General features: G+C 42.4%; 1 protein-coding gene across 5 annotated transcripts in view; it reads left to right on the top strand.

The window, feature by feature from the left end:
* The window catches only part of NT5DC1 (5'-nucleotidase domain containing 1), a 199,596-nt gene that overhangs the window by 142,037 nt on the left and 30,848 nt on the right, over window positions 1–26,711 (top strand). Inside the window, exons 1-2 of one of the 5 annotated variants that reach the window (XM_082307055.1) lie at window positions 21,626–21,667; window positions 22,383–22,453. Coding sequence is in view for 1 of the 5 variants with exons in the window: in XM_082307059.1 (XP_082163185.1) it covers window positions 8,678–8,773 (96 nt within the window). In the remaining 4 variants the exon portion in view is untranslated. Of the gene's footprint in view, window positions 1–8,677; window positions 8,774–21,607; window positions 21,668–21,749; window positions 21,846–22,382; window positions 22,454–26,711 lie in introns of those variants that run through there. The other 4 variants (XM_082307054.1, XM_082307059.1, XM_082307056.1 and 1 more) reach the window with 4 other exon arrangements.

Below are 26,711 nucleotides of genomic sequence, written 5' to 3'. Positions count from 1 at the left end.
ATTTCTTAAATATGCTATCCCAGAGGCGCTACCACCATTGCTGATGGGCTTGGCCTTGGCCAGCGGTGGGTCCATCTTGGAGCCAGCTAGCATTGGCTCCGTTGGACATAGGGGAAGCTTCTGGCAGCTTCTCACAGAAGCCACCCCTGTAGCCTCCCCCGCTACCAAAACCTTGCCACACAAACCCAATATACCTGTGAATGGTGCAATTTGTCATAGGATTAAAAATTACTGCAAGCAAGAACAGGAGATTAAGCGATATGGCAGCTCAAGAGAGTTGCATTTCAGAGAAGAATTAGTGCAAATGTAAATGTTTTACGGAGACAGAGTTCATTTCACACGTTGGAGATTTGATAACCAAGCTTGTGTCATGCATGAGGATAATGTGTTTTTTTAAATCTTGTGTGCTACATGAAATCTTATCATGCTTTGCCCAGATGGGTGCATAAGTTTTTCTTCATACCTTATTGTTATTTCAATTAGCTAGTACAAGAGAAAAATCTGTTGCAGTTTGCCAAAGCTGTCTCTTTAAAGACCCTACAGATATGTACCCTGCCGTTTTCTGCGGGAGTTTGAGTCATCAGCCTGCTTGCTGTATAAATATAATGATAAAATTGCCAGTGAACCATGGCAAAGAAGTTCATGTTTCTGCTTAGAGTTGCAAATTACCTGCACAATGGCAAGCCCAAGGCAGCTGTGACTGGGGCACCAGAACTGGCAATGCATGGGTCACAGATACACAGGTCTGCCCATCACAGATCAACTACAAATTGCAAACCTCACACTCTTTCTTCAACCTGTATTTTAAAGGTGACTGCCCTTGAAGAATCAACTAGTACCACAGAAGTCATGAATTTCACTAAGCATGTAGCCATCTGCTCACTTAGATATCCTGAAAAATATCATTCATAATTCGTGCTGAAGTGAAACAAAAAATCCCCCATATTTCAATACATTAGTTCTATGGGTTTTCATTGACATGACATCATTTAAAGTCAAATCCAGCTCCTATCAAAATTAAATTAGTCTTTCCTGTAACTAGAGTGATAATTATGTACTCTTTCTCAAATAACACAATAATAGCATATAATTTCCTTAAACATATAGAACTATCTATATTATATATAACTTGTTAATTAGCAGTAGCCTTTTATATTTAATGCCTTACCTTACAACCATGCTTTTACTTACCAGCTTCAGTGTAAAAATATGTGTACAATATCAGCTAAAGACTACTTTGAGGATTTAAATTGCTTTGGGGCTTAGCTGCTACAAATACTAGTTGCTACTAAAAGGCCAAAGAGGTCATTTTTATAATTAAACTTTTTATACAAGAAATGTATTTTTAAAAATTTGGTATACATATACAACAGCAACATTTCTGAGGTTTTCTGGTTCTGAGGTTTTGATGCAAGTAAAAAAACAGGTAGCAAAGATAATTGACTGGAGAGATGATACGTGTTCTGAATGTATTAACAGCATCTGGCTCTATGTGTAAATTGAAAAGCATCAGATAATGTAAATCTGATTCATCTGTTCCAGGAAACTAGTTTCAGTGTTCTTAATTTAAGAGAAAGAAAAACAAACTCAACAGGACAGACAGATACAAAGAATTTTTTTTTTCAGCTGCAAAATACAACTGAAACCGACAATAAACTGCATTTCAACCATAACAAATTATTATTCAATAAATCCGAAGTAGCTTGTAAAAAGTCTTCAGGACCCAGTTACTTCCCAAAGGGTCTGAGACCCCAGCTTTCCCAAAGGATTTGACTACTTGGTAGTATTTTTCAACATAGAAAGGACAACTTTCAGCATATTACAATTTGTTCAGCCTTTCCTTCCTTCTCCAGAAAGGTGTATTGACTTGTGCCCCTGAAGGCCGTGTCAAATCATGCAGAACCCAAAAGATTACTTCCCAGCCAATAACTGACAGAAATGTTCCTGCCGTTGCTATTCTGCTCTGTGAGATGTCAAAGTACAGCCACCTCTAAAAGATTAAAGGGAGAACTCATGAGCAACTCATTAAGAAAGAGGGAACCACTCAGTCATTTCTGCTTTAAAGTTATCCTTCAACTCAGGCAGCATAATTTCATTTGCAGGCTGTAATTAAAGCTATAATTGGGTTTTGACTAGATCACAGCCTTATGGGGTGGGTTTAGATTCCTTCTTTAAACACACTGGTGGTAATACAAAGTGTTGATAATTTTTGAGTCTGAAAAACAGTGAAAATAGGTAAGTCACCAAGTATTGGAAATATTTCTTTAACCAGGTTGGAATTTTACATAACCTGCAACCTCACATGTACAAGAAAAAGTTGCTGGAAGCATTTATGTACTCTGGATTAGTGCCTAACATATTCCCTCTGGATTAAGATGGTAACACACACAAAAAACAATGTAGGATTTGTCGTCACTGCTTAAAAAGCTTAATGTGTGTCTGTGTGTGGCTTTTTACCTTAAGGTAAGCAATGTTTGTCACCCATCCAGAGGAAAACATAGGGAAAGGGAAAGAAAACATTTGTTTTACAAGAGAGGGGAACATGACAACATTAACCCAAGTTTAAAGAGTAATGCTCATGTTGGTGAGTCTACCTCAAAATGAAAGTAAAGGAGCGTATCGTCACTGCATTTATCTTAATATAGCTCCTTCACAGTCTCAAAATGCAACTTATTTCTTTTTCTTAATCAATCAGAAATGCCTGTCATCCCAAACAATTGCTTGTTTTCAGGCTAACTTCTTCAACTTACCTCAGAAGGCCTTCCTACCACCCTTCGATCCAGGATGAGTCATTCAGACAGAAATTAATTAACAGATCCCTGAAAGACTAACACCTGCTAGAAGGATCTTGGCATTCTCTTAGGATTTTTTTTAGATTAAGTCTTCATCTAAATATTTAAAAATATTATAGGCTAATATTTTCTTTTGATCAGTTCCAGATCAAACAAAGAACTACACAGGGCTATTTTCTCAAAGGATCTCCAAAATTTACCATTTGAACTAAAACAAAAATGAGAGAAATTTCCCTTACGTACAAATAATGAGTTTTCTCATATAAACACAAAGCAGCAAAGGAATTTCTAAGGCTTTCCTTCGCTGCAGACTCTACCAGGCTCAGATGTGAGTTTAGCACACGCCTTGTGCACATCTGTTTTGTTCAAGCCGGGGTCAGCAGTCCCTAGGCCGTAGGGTAGACCCAAAGTAATGTGAATTGTTACTCCCGAGATAATAGCGGTGAAACTGCATACCACAGGCAATCGCAACAGCCACGATGGGATGGTCTTTCCATCCCCCGGGCACTCATCCCTCTGCAAAACTCTGACAGCAAGGCTGCTGCTCCACATCTCCCCACTGTTTGCCACTTGGCTTTTCTCCAGTGTCACCCTCTTCCATGTGAGATACAGCAGAAGAGTAACCAGTAAAAAGCCGCAGTGGCAGGGAAGCTCTTCCTCAGGCCAAGCTCATGCTGCGGACGTCTACTGGCAGAGCTGCAGGCGTGATCTCTGACTAATACACCTGCGCTGGCAAAAGCTCTCACGTAGGTGCAATTAAAGCAGCAAACGTGCACTTTCACTGAGGCTAGTTTTCATCTTCATTCCTGGGTGCCCAGGAATAAACTGCACTGGCTCATATAGCACATTGTCAGTGGCAGCTACATCCAAAGTCAGAAGTTTTAGCAACTTCGTTCTGTAAAGCATACCTGGACCAAAGAGTTCCCTCTTTCCCATACGACACCACACAGCTGCCCTCCCTCCTCCTCCTCCCCTCTGACTTTTGAGTTTCAGCGTATGCAGACAGCAGCAATGACTGTCGTGTAACTGATAGAAGGAACGCTTTCCTCGTGCTGACTTCGCTGTTTCAGGAGCTTTGTTTTAGTACAGCAAACATCTGACCTCCTCTTCAGGAAAATCAGCCTTATAAGTTTTGCTAAAAATAACTGCTATCAATCAGATAAATCTACTTGTGACCTTGGGGTTTTTCTTCTTTTTGCCACTAGTACCCTCCTTCACATTCTGAGCTCTTGCTGTGAGCGCTGCTTTGACTGTTATAAAATAGAAATGGGTCAGGAGATAAAAACATTTAGTATTTAAAAAAAAACACCTGTTATAGTTTACCTGCAGATTGGCAAGTCAGGTCACTCGACAGCGCAGCCAAACTGGTGAGCTCCCGTGCAGCAGTTGTGCTTACTCTACTGTTAAGAAATTATTATTAGAAATTGTTAGCATTAAGAAATTAAATTTTTTCTTTTTCTTCAACAGCAACTTTGAAATACAAGGAAAGCTTCTAAGCCAGTGTAAATTACTGGAATTCCTGTAAAAGCAAAAGAATTAATACTGGCTGACTACCTGCCCCTATATTTTTATGACCTGAATGTTAAGCCATAAGACAGAGCTCTGTCTGTGTTTTCTGACATTTGCCACAATTAAGCAGTTTAAAGATTTTTCAAGTTAAAACTTGGGTATCGCTAATGAAGTTTTAGTTTTCCTCCCTGTGCCTTTTCCTCAGATAATCAGGAGGGTATATTTGGATTCACTTAAGAAGACAGCCCTGCTGTTTACTAGGAGGTTTCTGCAGCGTCTGGCTCCAGCCCTGCTGACTGGCAGGGAGCAGACCTCAGAGAGGGGAGGGGAGTTCTGCTTTCTGTAGGGCTTCTCACTCGTCACCGGGATGCTGCTCTTGTGTCATGATTAAAAAATGTTGGCTTTGCTTCTGTTGGTCAGTACTGCAAAATGATTCCTGACGTTTCTGCTGTGTGTTTTGGGAGAAATCTGTTTCAGTCTTGGACGGTGCTTTTAATTGGAAAAATGCCTTCCATCTAAAGAGCTTAGTTAAGATTATATTTGTTTAATGTATTGGTTTGTTCAAGGAAATCTCAAAAAAAGGATTAGATGTGAGTATTGAGTTTATCAAGCAGGCCTGTGTCTGGATTAGATTATAATTGTCTTCCATTCAGTTACTCAAATATTTTCCCGATCACTCATCGAGAATATTATGTTTTCCCTTCTTCTTGTGGTTTCCTTTTCCTTCCTTGTGGCTGGAACTCTAATTTTTCTTCTGATAAAAGCTTGTGGCTGTCATTTAGTTTGCTTACACTAACTGAACAGCACACAGACACTGAGATGTTGTCAGCTTAATAACTATGAAATAAATCCATCCGTAACACCTAAATACATGCATGGATATGGGTATACATAAGCAGCAGAGCACAATGTTCTAATTAATTCACTTAATACCAGGATCTGGATAACTGGAACACAGCAACTGGAACACAGTAACCAACAGTGGTTACTGTTCAAATATCGTCATTTCCATTTTATTTACACCAGGGCTGCTGGAGTCTTGCAAGCAAGGTAGGGCAGGGCGGGAGTCCTGCTTCTGAGCTCAGGCTAAGGCATATAACCCGTGAGGGCTGCCCAGGCCATTGGGAAACGATTCAGCATTACTGGCGTTTCCCAGTGCAAAGGAAACTGGTTTTCATCACTCGCAGTGAGGCTTTAATGTGGGAGCAAAGAAAGAAGTGGGACAGAAATCCAGGGGGATGCATCTAATAACTGACATTTCTGTAGATCTAGAAAGGGACATAGATCTTGAGACCCTTCATGTCTGACTTCTAGGAGTCTTTGGCTCTAAAAGTTAATATCCTATTTGTCTCGGGAACAAAATGGGTCTGAGTGGAATTACCTAAGCACAATACAAAAATTGTGGGATTGTGATCCTCAAGCAATTGAGTAGAGCCAGCTACTTCATTCTTCCAGCCTCAAGCTGTTTAGTTTGTTCAGGCTTTTTTTTTTAGGAGAGTGGCAATATTGGATGAGTTTTGTGCTCAATTCATTATCAGTGTAGGTTAGGACTGATTAAAGCCTCGCTGTCAAATTATATCTCAGAGAGGACGGGGTATCTGCCCCCTGCCTAATTTATGACTCTCCGTCAGGGTTAGGTGAGAAGTGGGTGCCAAGATGCAAAGGTCTGCCACGACAGCAGCAGTTGTGAGCATGAACAGTAGCAGAACCTGGAGAAATTTATTTGCAAAAACACTAGGAAAACAATCAACTTGGAAATAAGCGAGTATTTTTTTCCTGAGACTTGCTTTATTATCAAATACTGTACCTTATTTTTTGCAGGCTTTTGCATCAAGCTGTGGCCTGCACAAGCATTTCAGTTTAGTGAAACAGCTGCGTATAGCTTGTCTGTGTCATCAGTGCTAACATGGAATAAGACCAGGTCTGAAATGAATTGCTGCTGTGTCCAGGCGGCAGACTCCAGACCTCTATCACTGTTCTTTGTTGATGAGCCAGTGTTGCTGGACCTAGTGATGCCGTTGCCACTTACATCAAAAGAAGTTGGATCAAGCTTTGGTGTACAATTCACATGATACCTTTGCAATCCAGGGCAACTGCGATTTATTTTAAGTTGCAAAGTTTTCGCAGAACTTGGTTTCAATGAACTTATAGCAGTCTTCATCTATGACATTTTCTGTATCTCCATTTTTTCACAAATTTTGCATTCCCCCAATAAGAAATCTTCATTTCTCTTTCCCTGTATACTTGCCCTTCTTCCTCACTTTATGTCTATTCATAGCCACTAAGATTCCAAGTATGCCTTTCTGGATCAGTCCAGAGCTTTCTCATAAATATATCACACAAATAAAGCAATAATATAAAATGTTGCATATTCCAGGCAAAGCAGATGCAGGAAATGAAATCATTGATGAAAAAATCCTGGAAGTAGAGGAAGGTTTTTACTATGTTTGTGATACATAAAATCTGCTTAATGGGTGAAGAATAGTATCTGCTTCATGCAACGTTCAGTGATGCCTTGGGCAACATTTTTACACATGGATACCTTCCGATCATCTTCCAAAGTCAGCTTGCTTAGACAAAAACAATCTTTAAGTGGATAGATTGGGGTTTGAATAGTAAAAAAGTCATTACTCTCTTTTGGAGTCTTGTATATAGAAAGGGTTTGGTGTTTAAGCTGATTGTGTAAAGCTAGTTTACCAGGAAATATCAACAAAATTACCATTTTTATCCAACTGATTCTTTTCTTCAGCATAAGCATCTCTGCAGCAAGTCTGCCCCATTTGTGCTGCTCTTTGGTTAAACTGCTCTTGGGACACTCCAGACTGCTAGGCTAAAAAGCTAGTGAAAGCTTTTATATAAAAGTAACTGTATGGCATTTAATTTTTATAGCTCATAAAGATATTCAAGAAATATTTGCTTTCTTTTTTATTATTATTTGTTATTGTGGAAACCTTTGTTTTAAACAGAGCTGTCATAAAGAGACTCAGCAGCCAGTAAATCCATTGGGCCCTCGGCAGACTAGAAAAACATCTGCCTGTTCTGCCGTGCTCAGAACGGGCTCCAGAGATTCCCCTGACTCAGACAAAATGAGAAAATGTACTTCTTTCTTTGACAAGCTGAAGTAACCCACTTCATAAAGCGTAATTCACTTCCAATCAAGTCTCCTCCCATTCCTACTTTATTCCAGCCTCTATCTGATTTTTCAGCTGGATCTAAACACTAATTTGCTTGCTTTAGTTATGTTTGATATGGTTTTAAAGCTGCGGACCTGGATGCTGTCCTGGTGCCTGATGTGAATCGCTTGTGAGACAGACCTGAACTTCCTGTTGTTTGTGCCGAAACTGCTCAGAGCGTGTTTTTCTCTTTCGCAAAAGCTGCTGAGCACAAAAAAAAAGAAAAGAAAAAAAGAAAAAAAGTAGCATATAGTGTCAGGATATCATCACTCCAAATTTACTCCAAATTAAAAAAAAAAAAAGTTCTCATTAATAACTTACTGTTCAGATGAGCTGAGTAATAGTTTTTGTGTTTTGCTTTGGTTCTAAACAGACAACTTGGGAAGGAGCTAACCCTTTTTTGTTGGGGTTTTTTTTTCATTTATTGGAAGGGTAATTGTTTCTTGAATGAAGTTTTATTTGTGTGTTTTTGTAATTTGGTTTCTTGAACTTTGAATGGGAGGTGAGCATGGGAAGTATCAGTTTTCTGGCTGTGAGGGTGGGTGGGTCACTGCTGGCAGTAAAGACTTTTTTTAAAAAGCTACAGAAAAGAAAGCTTTGACTGTTCAGAACTATTTTAATGCATTCAGTGTTCTTTACAGACTGGAAGTGATGAGTACGCCAAGTTACAAGTGCAGATTTCTAAGAATGCTTGGTACAAAATGATGTTGTTAACACTGGACTGCAAGAAGGTCTAAGAGCCGGTGCCTTTGGGGAATCTTGCTGTAATAGCCACAAAAAAAAAAGAAACTGACTTCTTTGTTTTAAACGTAGCCCATTTATGAGTAGCTTGCTGAGACAAAAGATGAAGGTGACAAATTGAAGAATGAACTTGAAAGTGTTCTAGTGGGAAAACTCCATCTAGGCTCAATGAAGATTTTTGTTTAACTTTTATGCATTATTTTAATAATTTTCTATGGCTAGCATTATTTCAGCAATCAAGGAACTGAATGTCCTTTACTGAAGTTGAGTAAGCTCTGAAAGTCAATCCCTTGGACAGCTGAAGATGTCAAATAAATATGTAATCACACAATCTGATTGAGTTCTAATGCTGGTGAGCAAACAGCTCAAGGGCTCAAGAAGTACTGCTATTCACCACAGGCTTATTTTTTATGTGATATGGGCTGTGTTGCTAATCAGATGTAGTATGTTTCTGTCTTTCAGATTTACCACTGGATTATAGATTTACACGATTTTCCTCAAATAGCACAGCAACTGCCGGGTACTACCCAAGCCCTCCAAGAGCACTGCTGAGAAATGAGGAGTCAGTGACTATGAAATAGGTTGTCGCTTTTTCCTTACATAACCCTGTGGTCCTTACTTAAACTGCTATCAAATGCTAATTGGTGAAAATGTTGTGTGATGCTTCATAAAATAGAATGATGGATTAAAGCAGACTCCTGTGTAGACTTGTGTTTCACTTGTTGCTCTAGTTCGGCCAGAACAGGTGAGCAATGCATCCTTCTCTCTAAATCTGACCGCCACTACCTTTCACAAAGTGCTGTTGACGTTTTCCATGCACTGCCCAAAGCCTTCAAGAGAAGTACTAGTAATAACTTACCCCAAGTTACATTCTGCATTTTCAAGGACATTTTCAGTACTATCCCTATTTATGGTGATGCTGTTGCTACCATAAGCCCCAGGAAAGACATGAACCAGACCCTCGGCCATATTCCATTAAGAGTTACCTTGGACAACCCAGGTTATCACCATAGATCAGTGTTTTGCAGGCTCTGACGAATTTATTCACTCACTGTAACTGTTTGTGGAGATACAGAAAGACTGAGGCCCAAAGAGAAAGATGCATCATACCCAAAATGAGACTTGAATGGGATTTAGGCAGCTAAATGCAGACTGACAGTCCTGAAAGCCTTTGTCACATGCTTCGTATTCCTGAAAGTGCCTAACCGCTATTCAGCAGTAAGGTTCCCTGCATGCCTTTTCCTCCTTTAGTCTTCAGTACCTCAAGAGTCAGAGCTCTTTTGCAGAAGGAGGGAAACCTGTGTACAGTTTCCTTCTCAGCTTGCATGGATTCAGACCCGCGTTCTCCACCTCCCTGGGAAGTCCTTCCAGGAGCAGGAAGGATATGGCACCCAGCTATATACAGCCATCTGTGCTAAGTACAGCCTCAGCCCAGAAGAGAAGCAAGACTGAAGACATAAACTGAATATGTGATTTCTTGTCAGCTAATTTAAGCAAACGGGCATCCTGTTCTCTGTGGATTCAGTTCCAAAGACCTGATTCTCCAGCGCTTGGGACAGGGAGCATTTGGTAACTAATTCAGGGTAGCGGATGCAAAAACATGACAAGGATATTTGTTTAGTCAGCAGTTTTGTCTAGGCACACTAGCGTGGCAGAATTTTGGATCTATTTCCCTCAAAGTTTAAAGAAATTTTATTTTCTTGCTTTCAAGAAAAGCCCACAATAAGAACTTATTTTCTGAGGCCTAGACAATTATCAGAATGGATTTAACTTGTGTCACCACAGCACACTCAATTTTTGCAGCTTCACCAGTTAAAATATTTTGTGTCAGAATCAGACGCAAACACCGTTCCACCTCATCTCAGAGATATCAGTCTTTGTTTCCATACTTTTTTCCTACCTTTGTTACATTTCCACGGGGATGTTATTTTTACATTCTTGTGGTCCAGTATACGTACAAGTAATATGCAACATTTCCAATTTAACATTAAGCATTGTTTTTTTGAAAGGGAAGCATAAAACAAATGAGGGAAAAAATGAGAAAAATTTGCCTTAAAACAAGCTGGGTGAGGAAGGAAAATGAAAGTACCATTCTCCTCCTCATAAACTATAGGCTGAAGATATTTTACTTAAGAAGGTAACAATAAGTAATACTTGAGTTTATTTTAAAATTTTTAAATTAGCATCAATGTCTTGAGCAGCAAATCTGGCTCATGATAAGGGTATGATTTGTATTAAGCAGAGAGATACCCAGATTAAAATCTCAGATCCCTGATCACAGCATCATTTGAAATTCTAACCTGAATCAAGTAATCCTCTGCAAATAATTTATAACTAGGTTGTGGTCCAAACCAATATTGTGTACCCTTACGCTTTTGTTGTTTTGAATTTGGAACTGATTTTTGTAGGTTGGGGATTTTTTTCCTGTTTTTAAAGAAAATTAATTAAAATCGCATTGTTAATGAAAATTAGAGTGAAAATCATCTAAGTCGGTCCTTGGTTCCTGGTGTCTTCAGTGGAGCAGCACTATTTTTTTTAATGAAAAGGTGACAGATTCTAAGGACAGCCTGAACACAAGGCTCACCAGAACGAATAGGACTTGCTCGACTGGGAGGTGACGGTACCCGTCTCTGATGAAGGCTGTCACCAGCCATTTGCGCTTGCTGCTGGAAGGACCACACAGTAGCAGAGAAAGAAGTGGATAGCAGAAGACTCCTGTAAGCATGACTCCATGTGCCACCATATGCTGCAGGAAGACTTAGGAAAAATAATGGAAGCGTTTGCCCAAAAAGCAGAGTTCCTGTGAAATCAGGTCTTACTTAACAACTCTTACTAAAGACTCTTCTTATTCAAGAATCTCTGAAAATTCTACAGGTCTTATGACAAAGCGGAGGTTGGCAATGGAGCAGCTTTAGGAGGGCAATTGGTGCTGTGGCGATGGGAGAGCTCTTGGAAATGGAGGTGGCGTGGAGACCAGGGAGAAGAAATGCACATGGCAGAAAATTGGTAGAGAGCTGGCCATATTTAACATGACACTGTAAAGACACCATCTTTGCTTCTTCCTTCTTTCTCTATTTTTTTTTTAACCCCTGGAAATCTCTGAAATTTCTTGGATTCTATTGTGAGAGGCCATTGACAGAAAGATTGCTGAAGTGCCTGCAAAACTATCATCTTGAGTATTTGCAGGGAGATGTAAAGATTCATTAAAATCACTGTCTGGTTATATAGCCCTGAAAGCCACAGTTTTGCTTAAAACCAGAGATGAATACCAAGTCTCTTTTGGCGTCTGTTTTGGTATAAAGCACATGTGTCTGAATTTTAAAATAAAGAGAATTTATTTCTGAAAAAAATATATGTTCTCTGAATTTACTTTATAGCTGAGCAGCAAAAAGAAAAAAGGCAGACAAGTTCATCACAAAGCAGTGCAAGGCCTTGAACAAAGCAAAACTTGACCCACTCAGAATAAAAGATATATAAATCAAGCAAAAACTAGTATAAATTAATACCTTTAATAAATTAGTACCTTTAATACCTATAGGGAAGTCAGCTTTGATGCAAAGCAGAGCTCACTGCAAGTGTTTCCTGAATGGGGCTTGTTCCTGGAAACCAAAGGCTTTTTAATCCCCAGTGAGTAAAAGTTAAATAAACAAACGCAGATAGCTTATCCGTGGTAGACACGGGGCACTGCTGGTAACGGGCCTTTCTGAGGCTGCTGCTTCCCCAGGCTGCTGGGGCTTTCCAGCTCGTCTGAGTCCCAGGTGTGTGATAGTGCAGCAGCACTGGAGCGATTCCTAAGGGAATTCCCAGGAAAATTTGTCTGATGATAGGCACCGGCAACCAAAACTGCTTTAAATCTGCTTAAGTAGCAACTAGCCATTGTCCAGCCTGGCATGACAGCCGACCTAGGGAAAAAACATCTATAAAACGGGGGCACGGTAACACAAAAAGGGGGGTTCGTACACAGATGTGTGCCAGGCAGATCTTTCGGGATGCAGAAGGGCTCCAGGGCTGCAGGCAGGGTGGCTGGGCTGGCCCTCCCGTGTCCTGGGGCTCGAGGCACTGTGTAACCACTCACCTCACCCATCCCCTGCAATGACCCGCAATGCTCCAAACGTTATCTGTGTTCAAATAAATAACCTTTAGCCCTGCCCATGTTGCCTAGGGTGATGTTTTATAGCAGCAGTCAGCTGTAACAATTGAAAACAATATGACCATTTCACTATGACAAGTGAAAACCATGCCTGCCATGTCCTCCTAGGTCATGGTTTTGCCAGCAGCTGTACAGGCTTTAGGGTTTTTAACAATCTTTTTGACAGATACTTTAGAAATTGAAGAAACGTAACATACCTCACTGGCAAGTTGGAGATTACTTATCGGTTGCTGTATTGTAAATTAGGATGCAGAAAATCCTCTATTGCAACACTGACCTTTGTTTGAGGGAAAACAAATATACACCCTGGCCCAGCTCCAGTCATTGGCCCCAGCACGCTCTGGATCAGATCTGGCTACAGCCAGGTTGCAAACCATGTAACCCTCAGTAAAGGCTGGCTTATTGTGAGACTGCTCTAATTCAAAACTGCTCACTTGTGTTTTTCTGAGAAACAGTCATTCTCCTATAGAAACCTCCATTTTTTTCTTTCCAGGAGTCCTAATCGAACCTGAGAGAGGAGTGAGGTATGGCCGACACCTATTGCCCTAGCAAAATGAATGGTTTCCAGCCTGGCCTTGGAGTGCCTCCCTTTCCTATAGATGCATAGTCATATTTTCTAGCTGTGTAGGACAATACAGAATTTGTAATCATCTTTCTCACCATCAGTAGAGATGTGCTTTTACATTCCTCACAGCACCCTTGTTTGAAAAGCGTTTGGCCATGACTTGTCCAATCACATACTAAATAAATATTGTAGCCACACCTTTAAGTCTTTCCTCCTGGGGCCAAGTATACATTAAATCATACCAAGGCAAATGGCAGCAGAGTGTAAGAATATATAAATTAGCAGAGAGATGCCAACAGGGAGAAGGCAGTGTCTGCGCTTCCGTGTCAACCTTCTTTTGCCACCACGAGGAACAAAAATGCATTGAGTGTAAAACACACTTTTGCACACAACCTTGATGTCTTACACTAGAGAGAGTTTCTCAGAAAGCCGAGTTTAGAAATAAAGTCTCTTCTCTGCAAAAAGGTAAAAGTCTCACGCGCTACACCACGCAGCGAGGGAACTGATTGATAGGAAGCTGTTGCTTCTGACGTCCCTGGCAAGGGGGCATGGCACGGGGCAGCTTGCTGCTCCTCAGCGTCATGGAAGGGGCAAGACAAGTTTTCTGGTACATTGAAGCGACTGACTTCCAAAATGAGCCTCTTTCTGTACACATGCTTGGAGGCAGATAGTATTTCAGCTGAAGCATAGCATCAGATGTAGGAGGGAAAGCGCGGGGCTCAGCTACAGGGACCTTATCTCTGCAGAGAGTGCCAGCTATAGGGGTGTAATGGCTGTAATGGTGCCGCCACAGACATCTATTGTTAACAACTGCCCAAGAAGCAGCCCTTCCAGCAGGCGCGTAGCCGATCCAGAAACCCCCGAGGGAAAGGCTCAATCCCATTATAAATCCAGTTGCCTGTAATTTTGTTTTCTGCAATTCTGATTAAGTGGAACATCAAATGTCCTTGGTGAGTCACAGGAGAGAAAAAAGATATATAAAAAAGCAGAGGTTTTCTTCTGAATGCTTTTGATGCAAGAAACAAATCCTGCTTTTCCGTAAGTACTATAAATAGAAATGCTTAGCTTGAAAGCAGAGCATGGATTAGAGCCAAAATAAGATGGAATCCAGGAAGTTAAACAGACACAGAGATTTCCAACTCAAAAAGCTTGCCAGCATCTTTACAGGGCAAACTGGGGATTCCTATCTACAGGTCAATGGACTAGTACTGTGGCCAGCATGACCCATCGTTTTCTTGAATGTAAGAAAGGTGTAAGGGAAATGTTTTCAGTATGAGGTGGGTACCCACGGCAGTTCTCTGGCAAGCACGGCAAGACCACAGAGGTTTTGCAGCTGACCAGATGTCACAGTTCACAGAAGGGCAAACATCTGAAGCACCGCGTCTAACTTCTGCCCCCACTGCAGCTGAACTGATTTAATCAGAACTGCGCTAAAAATCCCTTGTACTTCCCACTCACGCTGCCAGAGCGCATACGTAGTTCTTTCACACATGGTCATAACAACTTTTAAATACTTGCACGGGGGTGAGAAACCATCCCAGCCACTTCAAAACGATGTTACGGCTTCCAGCCCCTTTTGCAAATTAGAGGGTGCGAGACACAAAATGGCAGCAGCACAAATGGAACAGCAGTCTGCAGAGCACCCACTGCAGCTCCGATGGCCCAGGCACAGCAGATTCTGCCAGCCAGAAAGGTATTTCTATTTTCCATTGGCTAGCAAATGTTGAGCACAAACACTTTAACACTCAGTTTGATTTCTTCTTACAAGGTTGAAGAACTTGCGTTCCTTTTAAGAGTGAAGAAAATCATAAACTATCTTACACTGTATACAGGAGGAAAAAAATAGATGTTCTTGTTCAAAATTTATGAGGGTAGTATTTTCAGGGTATATTTTAGGAAAACAAGTCCATTAACTTTCAATAGGCCTCGTTCTATCACAACACTAAAGCAACTCTGAAAATTGTGACTCCATGTGCCTAATAAATTTAGATTTAAAAGATGATTAATTTTTAAAGCCTCCACCATCTCTGAGGAATAAAAGGAGAGGTGAATAGCGTAACTAACTCTTCTCTTGCCTTATCTCAAAATAATACCTGAGAATTGCAGTTTTCTTGCTACACCATCCCCTGAGGACCTCAGCCCACACTGAGAATTTAAATGGGTACTCCCAGGTGCTGAGCAGCCTGCAAATTATATTAATCCAGAGAAAGAAGATGCCATTGTAAATTTTGTGAAAGAAACATGATGTTATGAAATCGAGAGATAAAAAATTCTTTATCTTTTACTGACAGAAGGCCTCAAAAATATCTGCTGGAGGGCTGCTGTTGGAGCAGCTGCAGGGGTGGTGGAGACAGATAGCAGCAGTGAACTTCTATCCCTGTTTTCTCCCTCAAAGCTGCAGGGAAAAGAGGGGATGAGTGCCCATATATATACACCCACGATCAGGCAGCAATTAAGGGATGGGTTGCCATGACATGAGAGCAATCAGTTGGTGAGCACCATTGTTTCAGAATCAAGTGTGGAGAATTGATCGCTATGGTATCCTCTAGTGCTGCATAGGTAAGTATTACCTTGAAGTGGAAATTAATTTTTAATGTCTGTGTTTGTTTGATCTAATATCTCACCTTTGAGTCTTGGCTGCAACTAGGATGCAGCGAATTGGAGTGAGACATTGCATAGAGCAATGGAGAGTCAGCAACAAGTTCAAATACAGTCTCTAAGACATACCTTTTTCCTTTACACATCTCCAGTGTAAGGAGGAAGAGAGAGACACGGGACTATGAAACACAAGAATTGGGGGTGGGGATAAGTAAGCAAGTTGTGAATATTTTCATGAATTCCAGCAGTTGTTTAGTTGTCTGCTTGGCTTTCCACATATCAAGTGACTCCATAAAATAGGTGGATTCTAGCCTTAAAACTGCTATTCACTGAAAACAGTGTGTTACAAATGGAAAACATTATTGCAACATATCTGGCATCCAGAGAGGGAGATTGTGGCAATCAGCTCTACGAGAGCACTGACAAAGTCTGTCTTTAGAAGGTTTCTCTCAGTATGAGCATTAATGTTTTGTGCTCCCCAGGGGATACTGCTGGGTTTATAACATTGCAGAAATTTGGAAGAAAAGAAGTTGACATGTTGAGAAAGGTCACACATTTGAGAACATGAAGTAACAACCAATTCAGCTGAATGAAAAGCCACATGCTGCTGGGTGCCCTCCCACTCCAACCTGTTCTGGTGATCACCAGAGAAAAGAAAGGGTAAGTGCTAAAGAAGGAGCAGGCCAGTTAGGCAACATGACAGCTGCTAAATACATGACAAACCTAAACCCAGGTGATGTCTACAGTAATGTAAAAGCAATAAAAATGATACTGTCCTATTGCTGTCATAATGGATTCTGCTGTTAAAAGGCACAGACCAGATGATATACACGTAATTTTTTATTGGATCCAGGTCTTTTTTGGTGTTTCACAGTACGTACCTATGTACCTGCTTTATGGCTGCTGTCTTCCTGACATGCCTATGGACCATGAATCTGTCTCCACTCACCACTGGTTTACCTCTCATTGCTGAGGTTACAGATGCTGCAGCTTCCCATTCACTAAGAAATCTGCAGGAATCTTTTCTCATCTGACTTTCTGTCTGCTGGCCTCGGGCTAAACCAGGCTGAACACATGGTGAGAGCAAGAAAGAGGGAAAGAAAGGAAATGTAAAGCAGAGAAAGATGTCCATTTACATACAAAGAAGAGCTGTTTAGGAAACCTGCCTAGTGCTTTCCCCGTCCAGCTACCCTACTGATACTTTGGCTACCACAATGCAGAAGAGTAAAACACTGCATCTGTGGGGCACTGCATCTGTGGGGAAGAGAAGCGTTTCCAGCCTATAGATATAGAAGCAGACAAAGGAAGGCAGACGCATTTGTTGCACTAACATATCCTTCCAGTCCCATAAATGTACCTGGCACCTGACAGACCCGTAGGAAACAACTGGCCAGATCTTTCTTTGAGAGAAATTGCTTTGCACCACATCAAATGTGCCCCAGCCAGAAAGGTATCCTAATGAGCTTAGGCAAGATTTCCAGATTTCCAACTGTTTCTGATTCTCAGCACTGATTTCAGGCCACTCCTTTTCATTACCTACTTTTGGAGCTGTGACTGTTTCTGCTGGTTGCCTGCACAGTGAGCCAGAGCCCTAAGTCCCCAAGTAGTAAATGGTATGAATCATGCAACACTCTCATAAACTTGAAGGATGTAGTAGGAACAACAACGAAGTTAGGACACTGTCTGGTCCACACCCTGGCTGGAAAAGAGGAGATAGATAGCCAACATTCCCCCATATGAGGCTAGAACTGGGATAAGTTTTGAAAATGAGAGCTGCCTTCATGTGGCACTAATAAAGTCCAGGGGGAAGAGTTAGGCAGAGCAGCCCGGATCAAGGAAGGCAGGGCGAGCATTATGCAAGTATCCAGATTTGCAGTTCTGCAGTTCAGCTACAACAAGGGACTGGCCTAACGCTCTTGTCCTAAAGATTTCAGCTCACAGTGCTAAGATCAGAAATCATCACAGCTGGACACAAAAGACAAAGGGAACACAAGAGTTACGGTCATAAGAAAATCAATTGTTTTGGAGAATTAGTGAAAGAATACAGAGAATTTTGTATTTTTCTCTCTTTTCATTTGGAGAGTTTTGTCACTTTATGACAAAAGTAGAAGTGCCTCTTACATGGAAATTAGAGACCAAAGAGACCACACAGAGAACAGGACTTCAGTGATAGGGAGGTACTTAAAAAAACAAAACAAAACAAAACAAAAAAACACACACAGAGGAAAAATAAAAGGAGAAAAAAATGCTGTTGCATAGGCTGGGCCAGAAGAAAGAAAAGAATGGCCAAGGCTGTGTGTGTGGAACAGACTGAATGACATACAGCTTCCCTCTTTAGGCTAACATCTTCAGTCACAAAGAAAGAAAAAGGAAACATCACCCCATTTTCACGACTAAGTGAGAACCAAAGGCTTTAAAATGTATGAAGCATCAACAGACACTTGGTGTCTGCTCCAGAAAGGATGAGCCCTACATCACTGGCTTCATGCAGCCCCGCTGCCTTCCCTTCTCACTGCCCTAGCACAGCAACGGGGGCTTGCTCCCTCTTCATGGCCTCATGAGCCAGCTCGTCAATGCAGCAAGAACATAAAGTGCATTTCCCTTCCCTGCAAGCCAGGTAACCGCAGGGCCTTCTTGGAAGCTTTCACTTCTCAAACATAATTTACTGTAAGGAGGAAAAAAAGGATAGATGTTATCAAGACCTCGTAACCAAGAGCTGGCTGCTCACAGTGTCTCTGATGTGGTGGACATTTTCAAGACGTACACTGTGTACTTCAGTGTCTAAGCCAGTGACTTCTATGTGTGTGACCTAAAAAAATTGCCATTGTTGGAAAAGGGCAGCATTTCCCACGTACGCTTGGCTCAGTGACACAGACATCTCATGTTCCTGGTAATGTTGCTTGCCATAATGGCCAATAAAAAAAAAAAAAGAGCATGTGACATATGAGTAGAACAGTGTCTGACCTGAATGGTTTTCAAACAATTTCCATGGAACATGCTCTGCACAACTGGCCAAGTCAATGGTCTTTAGCTCCAAAAGGTAAATTTAGCTCCTTTCCTAAATCCATTCTGGAGCAACGCCACCTGAAAGGTCAGTTTGCCGTATGTTTCAGTGTCGCATGATGTAATTTAAGGAAATGACAGCTACAAAAATGATTAATCTCAGTGGGACCTTTGCAATAAAAAAGAAGAAAGGAACAAATGAACTCGGGTTCTGATACTTGGGAGCAGAGAGGGAGTGAGAGATTTCAGGGACAGAAGCACCAAGGGAGTGGAAATCGTATGATGGTATGTTACTGAGTCAGTCATTTAAACCAACTTTATGGTTGGTGGCAGGAATAGGTAGCTTGGGGACATGATTCATAACACCCTAAAGAAGACTTCTAAAACAGGTCAGATGAATTCTGCCCTAAAAGTATTTATTTTTCTCTGGAGTTATAAAGAGTCTAATGTGACTAGATAGGAGGTTACCTGTCAAGCACAGAACAAAAGTGCATGACATGTTCAGAGGTTAGATGGATCCCACCCAGAATTTCTGCTCCAGATTGACATTGTTTTATTTTTTAATTGTTTTCTTCTTGCTGTCATCAGCAACAAATTCACTGGCATGTAGCAAGGCTAGCAAGCCACTGAGAGAAGCTCAGCCTTAGCAAGGAAGGTTATACCCATTGCTAAAGAGGTGAAGGGCATAGGAAGATCAAAGAGGAACCATAATCTTGCCTGTGCAAGTAGCATTTTGAACATAATCATACAAAACAGGACTGGAAAGGACCTTGACAGGTCATTTGGTCCAGCCCTTGCTCTAAGGCAAGATCCATCAGACTTTCTAGACCTGAACTATTCTTGTCAAATATATGTCCAGCTTACACTTAAAAAGCCTCCAGGGACAGAGGTGCCATTCACTCCGGCTTTATTTACCCTTACAGATACTTTTTTTTCCTAATTAGCCTTAATTTCTCTGCAATTTACATGCTGTTCTCAGAGGATGTGGATAAAAGATTATCTTCTTTTCAGCATCTTTTACGTAGCTGAAGGCTGTTATCACATCTTCCCCCAATCTTCTCATTCTTAGGCTAATTTTTTCAGTCTTTCCGTATACCTGATGCTTGTTAAACCTGGGGTCATACTCATTTCAAAATTATTAGTGGCAATGCTGAAATTAATCTAGAATGGACAGATCTTGCCTCTCTTAGATATCTCTGAATCATCCTATAAATTCTGATTTATTTATTTAGCCTGACAAGCACCCTGTGAGTTACTAGGAAGTAAAATGAGCCCTGTTTTACTCAAGAGGACATAAGGCAGAGAGGATTTGTCGCTCTCCACTGTGTATGTATCTCCACCACAGTCTAACTGCACACCAGAGCAAGATCTAAGCGCATCCAAGCTCATCTTCTAGGAGGCAGAAAGCCAAGTGCCCAGGCTATAGGGGAGCCCCAGTGTGCTTTGCCCGGGTATTCAGTCACGCCAAGGCAGCACAGTGCAGTTTCTCTACAATATAGACAGATACAACCACCGACTAAGGTCGGGATTTCAAAAGCCGTTGGGGCATTCTGCTGTTCAGAATTGTAAGGGCTAATTCCATTGAACTTAGATAGTGAAATCATTTAAATACCTACCGATGCAGACATGTGACTGGTACTTAGACACCTCCCTCCTCATCACTTCAGGCATCCCGATGATTTTCAGAGTTCCAGCAGAATTGTCCTGTTAGCCACACCTGGTCTGACTGGGGGGAGCCTGTAGCTCTTCTCGTGCTCCTTCGTGTCACAACATTAATATTTTACAACTCTGCTATCAATGCAGTATAGCATAACACCATTCAAATAGGTGTTCAGAAACATATCTTCTAATGATTAATCTAGTGTTTGCATGACTGAAACTGAAGCACTTAGCGCTTTTAGGCATGTCATTACTGGTAAAAAAGCAAGGCTTCATTCCAGGCTCTGGCATTGCTCCTGGAGTGTGCAGCAACAGCTTGTGGATCCCTATTCATTACGCTGAGACTGTCAACAGGTATCGCTGGGAAATACAACAGGAGTGAAGGGGTGAACGGAAATGTATAGCTTCTAGTTTCGTCTAGTTCCCACAAGTTTATTCATCTTGATAGAACAGCAGGAAATCACACTGTAAACCACAAAGAGCCTGTTTAAAACCATCCTCAGAAAACACAGCTTTTACATTTTAAAGCCAGGGAACCGAGCACTTAGAGCCCACTGATTGATTCGGTAACATCAGTAAACACATTGTTAAAATGAAGAATAAGCTTTGTGAAATGTAAACTTCAGGTAGTTGGACACCATCTTGATCTATCACATGTAAATATTTTTATTTTCATTTCAGTAGAGTAGTCTGAAGAGGACAAAACACGCTCAGCTTTCAGAACCCAACAAACATTTGGAATTCTTCGTACTTTTTCGTGGTTATAGCGACTGAGAAAGCAAAGAGAACTGTACCAAAGGATCATTTATTTTATCCTCTTTTATATTACTTCCCTAAGTATCTTCAGTTGAGTGGCTGCAAAATAAGGCTTGAACGGTCATGGCGTTTCACGTTTTTGTTTTACATGGGAAACATTTATGTATGTAGCCACACCATAGTTAAAAGAGCAGACTGACAAATCGTCTTTTTGTTTCTTTGCTGGCTTGAGGGAACCTTTGGATGGGAGGTCCCATTGCTCTCCTACAGTATGGAGACAGCGCTAGAGATGGATATTGCATATGAATGGTCACCCTGGACGCTTTAACCTCCGCTGCCCCCCTTGCCCGAACCGCGGTACCGCTGCCGTACGTTCCAGGTGCAGAAAAATCCAATTGCCGACAGCCGGTGCTGGGGCCAAGACGTTCCCTGCGGGGAAACGAGTCCTCCCGCTAAAAGCGAGAATTGGGGTATTTCCGTGAACTGCGGAGCCGGGGAGGAGCGGGCGGGGGTGGGAAACCCGTGGGTCCGCCAGGATTGAACACATAAATCAGCACACGCAGAACTAAAGGAGCGCCCCGGGCCGGCAGCGCCGTGCGGGCTCCCCGGGCCGCTCCGCGCCCGGCCGTGCGGTCCCCGCGGGGGGGAGCGGTGCCGCCCGCCGCCATGGTGTGAGGGGCCGGGGGAGGAGGAGGAGGAGGAGGAGGAGGACCGGGGAGAGGTAAGGAGGGAGGGCGGGGAGGCGGGAGGTGGAGCGGGAGGGGGGAGTCACTTTCTTCCTGAGTTGAAAAACGCGCCCCCCGCTCCGTCCCCCGGGGCTGCGGAGGAGAAACTTTCCGGCTGCCGAGCGGCGGGGCCGAGCCGAGCCGAGCCGAGCCAGGCAGGGGCCGCCGGCGGTGGTGAGTGCCCGTGCGGTGCGGTGCGGTGCGGTGCGGAGCAGCGCTCCCCTCCGCCTCCCCCTCCACCCCGTCCCGTACGCTCCGCTCCGCCGGGCGGCCGCCCCCGCCCGTCCTGCCCGCGGCGGGCCCCGGGGCCGCTGGCGAGGGCGCGGGCCCCGGGAGCGCCCCTCCGCCCGAGCGGGGCTGGGGGCACCGGTTACCGGCGGGGCTGGGAAAGGGGAGTTCGGCCCCACCGCCCCCGCCAGATGCGTCCCCATCCCCCAGGCGCGGGGCGCCGGGTGTCGGCGGGCGCCGGGCAGCGGGGCCCGGGTCGCCCCGGTGCGGGAGCGGGAGGTGGGGGTGGCCGGGGGGAGCAGCCTGCAGGCAGAGGCCTTCCCGGGCCGTCCCCGGCGGCGCGGCCGGGGCGGCGGGGACAGCGCGGCCCTGCGGCGGTGCGGGCAGGGTGGGCCCGGGGCTCGGAGCGGGGTGCTGCGGGGTGACCCCGCTCGGAGCGGGAGCGCCGGGCGCCGCGTGTAACAGCTCTCTGCTCTGCCGTAGCACCGCTAACGCAAGAGCCTCCGAGCCTTTTTGCTAACGAGTTAAGCCTCCCAACCATGCGCGTGTGAAAGGTAAGCGGCAGCATCCTTGGCTTGCACCTAGGGAAGCTGAGAGGCAGGAAAAGAGCGATCTGCCCGATGCAACTTCCTGGCGCTTTTCTGTTTTTTTGGGTTTGTTGTTTTTTTTTTTTTTTTTTTGTGGTTGGAAAAGTCGTAAGTGCCCTGGGACCGCAGTTATTAACTCGTGAAGCTCAGTCTCCTCGGCCCCGGGATGGCACGTTGCGATTCCTTTAGCTATTGCATGAAAGCGATGCATCATCACTTGGCGCGCCTCGTGCCAACTGTCGAAATTCAGTTTGGTATGAATGACAGTAGCCGTTCCCTCTACTTTTCTGCCATTCCCTCTTGAAACGATATAAAGCTGTGATATTTTCCTGCATTTTCAAGCTGGAGTCGCTTCTTTTTTGGATGTAAGAAATGGCAATATAAGAAATAGACACAATTGTGAGTGAAATACAGGAAATGTTGCTCAACCAGTTGGAGATTTTTGGTCACCCTGAGAAAATCATTTGCGATTTAAATAACACTAAAGTTTTAATATAGTCTAAACAAAGACAAAGCCAATCTCGGCTAAATGTTGCCACATTATGTTTATCATGCCAACAATTATTGTAACTCGGTGCAGTATTTCAAAAAAGGGACAATTCAGCTGAAGGGCAGCAGTGGGAATCAATAATTCAGCTGCTGTTTATTACTCTGAAAGACTCTTGCTGGGTAGCCTCGGGCAAGTCACTCCACCTCTCCATGGCTCTGTTTCCTTCCTCATAAAACAGATAAATGTGCTTGCTTGCTTCACAGGAGTGTTGAGAAGTTTAATTAATTAATTTATTTCATAACTACTTGGAGATCCTTGAGTGCATTTTTCTACAGAAGCGCTAAGTATTATTTCAACTATGAGTTCTTTTACTGTGTGTCATTGCTTATATGTGTTTCTTCAGTGACCTGAATTAGCTAAGCTTTTAGTGGAAGTCAACAAAGTAGCAGTTCTGGGTTGGGAGTTTCTTGACTATCTGTGAACTTCGCTAGGATGCGAAACCAAAATATACTAATGGCAGCGTATTTTATTGGGACAGAACTACTGGTACTTCAAGAAAATGTCATTTTCTTTTCTTGTTACTCAAAATAAGAGCTGCTTTTGTTGTTTTGTGTGAAGCATTGTGATACTTTGCATAATTTTGAATTGCCGTGAAAAAAACTGAGTGCTGTTATTTAATACAAGAGCAAGAGATTAGAACAGTTTATAAACATATCTGTATCCTCTACTGTGGAGACTGACCTCAGAAGACGCTTAGTGCTGGTTTTCCACTGCACATTTGTATACAATCTCTTCTAAAACTTGTTTTTCAGTCATAGAGAATATGGGTTGCAAAGGAAGAAATACATCAACTGAACAAATGGATTGCCTATGGTAAAAGTTGATAGATTTTGGTTGCCTAAGCAAGCTCAGTGTTTATATCAGTGTATGTTAATTATTCGAACTAAATATTTAGTAAATGTCTGCACCCCAATGGAGAGGAAAATGTGTTTAATTACCTGGCTAAATGTTAGATGTGATTTCCATAGGTTCCATACAGTTACAAGTAAAAAGGAGTAGCTGAAAGCTAGTTTTAGAGTAACATCTCAGGTTTGGTACTTTCTAAAGGCTGCTCATGAGGTCTGTGTGTACCATTTCTTTTCCTCAAGTACAAGGACAGCAAGCACATAAGCTTTTTCAAAACTGAATTCAAATAAAGCCTAGATCAGTGGTGGTAGAAAGTCATTCCCATCACCAGGCAGCTGCTGGGTTGTGAATGAACGTAGTGAGTTCATATGCTGGTGGAAATATGGTCACATCCATGAGTACCCAGCAGTCTGAGCAGTGAGAAGTCGGGTTCAACGAGGCCGTAAATGAGTCTGTAAAACTGAAGTGTCCCTTCTCAGAAGTGATTGCATTTAGCTAAAACTGAGTCACATTCCTAGGCTTGTGTGTGGAAACTTGCACATCTGGCATCCACAGCATACTCTAGCAACAAGCAGAAAGAAATTCAGTTACTACTGCTATTGTTCCTGGACGTTTTGCAAGACATAAAGCTCGTTTTCCCTGTTTTTCTTCTGAAGGGATTAAAAAAATAAAGAAAGGAACAACTTTCCATCACCATTGTTTCCTGGTTTAGACCTGATAATTCAAGTGCCTGGAGAGAGAAAGAGAATGACTTTCGCTTAGCAAGTTGTATTTAACTGGTAAATGTGATATCTCAGCAGCAAGTGTGTCCTGGCTGTCGGCACTTTCTTTGCTGTCTCCGTTCAGCTGAGTTAGATAAAGGAGCTTAGTTACAGTAGTGTAGCCCGCTAAAGCTGTTAAACCATGGTGCCAGTTTGCGTTCAAGACTGTAGCCACATATTTATTATAAATAGGCTCCATATTTGGCAGAAAGCCCTTCCTTTGAGCTACTTCTCTGCTTGGGGGGGTAAGCTTTGTACCGATGTCTGTTAGCCCAGCTGACGGTGGGTGAGGTGTGACAGAGCTGCGTTAGCAGAAACCCCAAAGCCTTGTGCGCTGCACTTTGGCTGGGCTCGGTTACCTGCTCAGGATGGGAACGGAGCAGGGGAGGGGATTGACGCCTGCTAGGAAAAAGGAAATTTAGCTGATGTAACCTGGGACCTTTCTCATGAATACTTTGTCAGTAGAAGTTGAGCAGAAATGTTGGTAATGGAGAGCCGACCGGAGGGGTCTGGCCATTTTGGGAATCACATGAAGGACAGAGCGCTGGAAATAGTTTCTCACATCAGGTGCTGACATCACGCTTTCATCCGCTCTGGGGACACGGTCAGGTGTTAAAGCCCAGACACAATGTGGCCATTATGTACACAGTCTGAAATCACCTTTGTTTGGTCTTTCTTTCTTTTTTTTCCCTTGCTTAGACTCACAGAGTATATAGTAGGAATCGGCAATAGCGTTATTTAGAGCAGGCAATGGATTGTAGGGACCTTGATCATGACTCAGGCAGGTATTATATTTCGGTACCAGATAAACGTAATTTTAACATAAGAGTTCTTTCACCACAGCTGTCCTGGTATATGTTCTTGGGGTTTTTTTGTTGTTTTTTGTCAGAAATAGTAAATATGCTGAATGCTTGATATAAGCTTGGTAGGCCCTCTTAAGTCTTCTAATCAAATAGCTGCCTGGAGTTGTTGAAGCATTTTCAGCATTTGTTTGAAAGCATTTCTGTGGCTGTCATGACATTTTAAAGCTTTTTCATCAGATCCTTTTAACTAATGTGCATCACACTTTTTGCCAAAACGATCTGTCAGGTTTCAGTTCTGCTGCGAGAGCCGTGCCTGCACAACTCAAGGTCAGAAATGAGATTATAAAATTCTAAATGTCATAATTAACCTGTAAGTTAATGGTTGTGTTGATGCCTACTCACACAAATTGGTCATGCCAATTGTGAGTAGCAAAATTTTGCAGGAATAATGTAGCCTTTTAACTCCATCTGCATTTGAGGCTTCTGTCCGTGAAAATGTAATTGTCACTTTTTATCAAGGGTATTCTGGGCAGCAGTGAAGACAGTAATAACCCCAGAGGAACTATAGGACAATATGTTTTATTGTTTCTCCAAGTTTGTACCTTGAAAAAAATCAGCTGCATCTGGGTACATATGTATTGTATCTATGGATAGATAGATAGATAGATAGATAGACTATATGCTACATCTAGATATATATAGAAAATGTAGATAATGAGATAACAGATGAAAGCAGCAGAGGTAACAACAGAATTGTACCAATAAGAATGAACAGCATATTGATCTGCAGTGAGAAGTGACTACCAGGTAGAGTGGTGCAGTTTAGGTCTGCAAACACAGAGGCATTTATCCGGTAGAAAGAGTAGTTCTTCTCTGTGAATACACATTTGGGGTCTGCGTACACCATCATAAGATTATATGTAGATAATATAAAAGCAAGTGTTGATTTAAAATGCTTATGTTGCAGTCCTTTTAGGTTCATAAATTGACTAGCATAGGTGTCTTTGGACTTTGCTGGTGCTCCTATATGCTGTCACAATACTTAAAATTTTATTTATTATTTGCGTTAAATATAGTTTTGTATGCAAGACTAAGTCATAAACAGGATATGGAAACATAGTTAAAATGTATTTTGATCCCATAGCAACCGAAGGATGTGATGCGTTTTAGAATTCCCGTCTATTAATATGATGTCCTGTGGAAATGCTTTACAAATAAAAATGTTTATGTGATGTCTTCAGCTACTGAAGTCTGTAGGTAGATAT

This window comes from Platalea leucorodia (assembly GCF_965183815.1).
Source record: "Platalea leucorodia genome assembly, chromosome: 3".
NCBI classification, from domain to species: Eukaryota; Metazoa; Chordata; class Aves; order Pelecaniformes; family Threskiornithidae; genus Platalea; species Platalea leucorodia.
The sequence above is the reverse complement of the archived record's forward strand: the minus strand, read 5'-3'. Positions and strand labels throughout refer to the sequence as shown.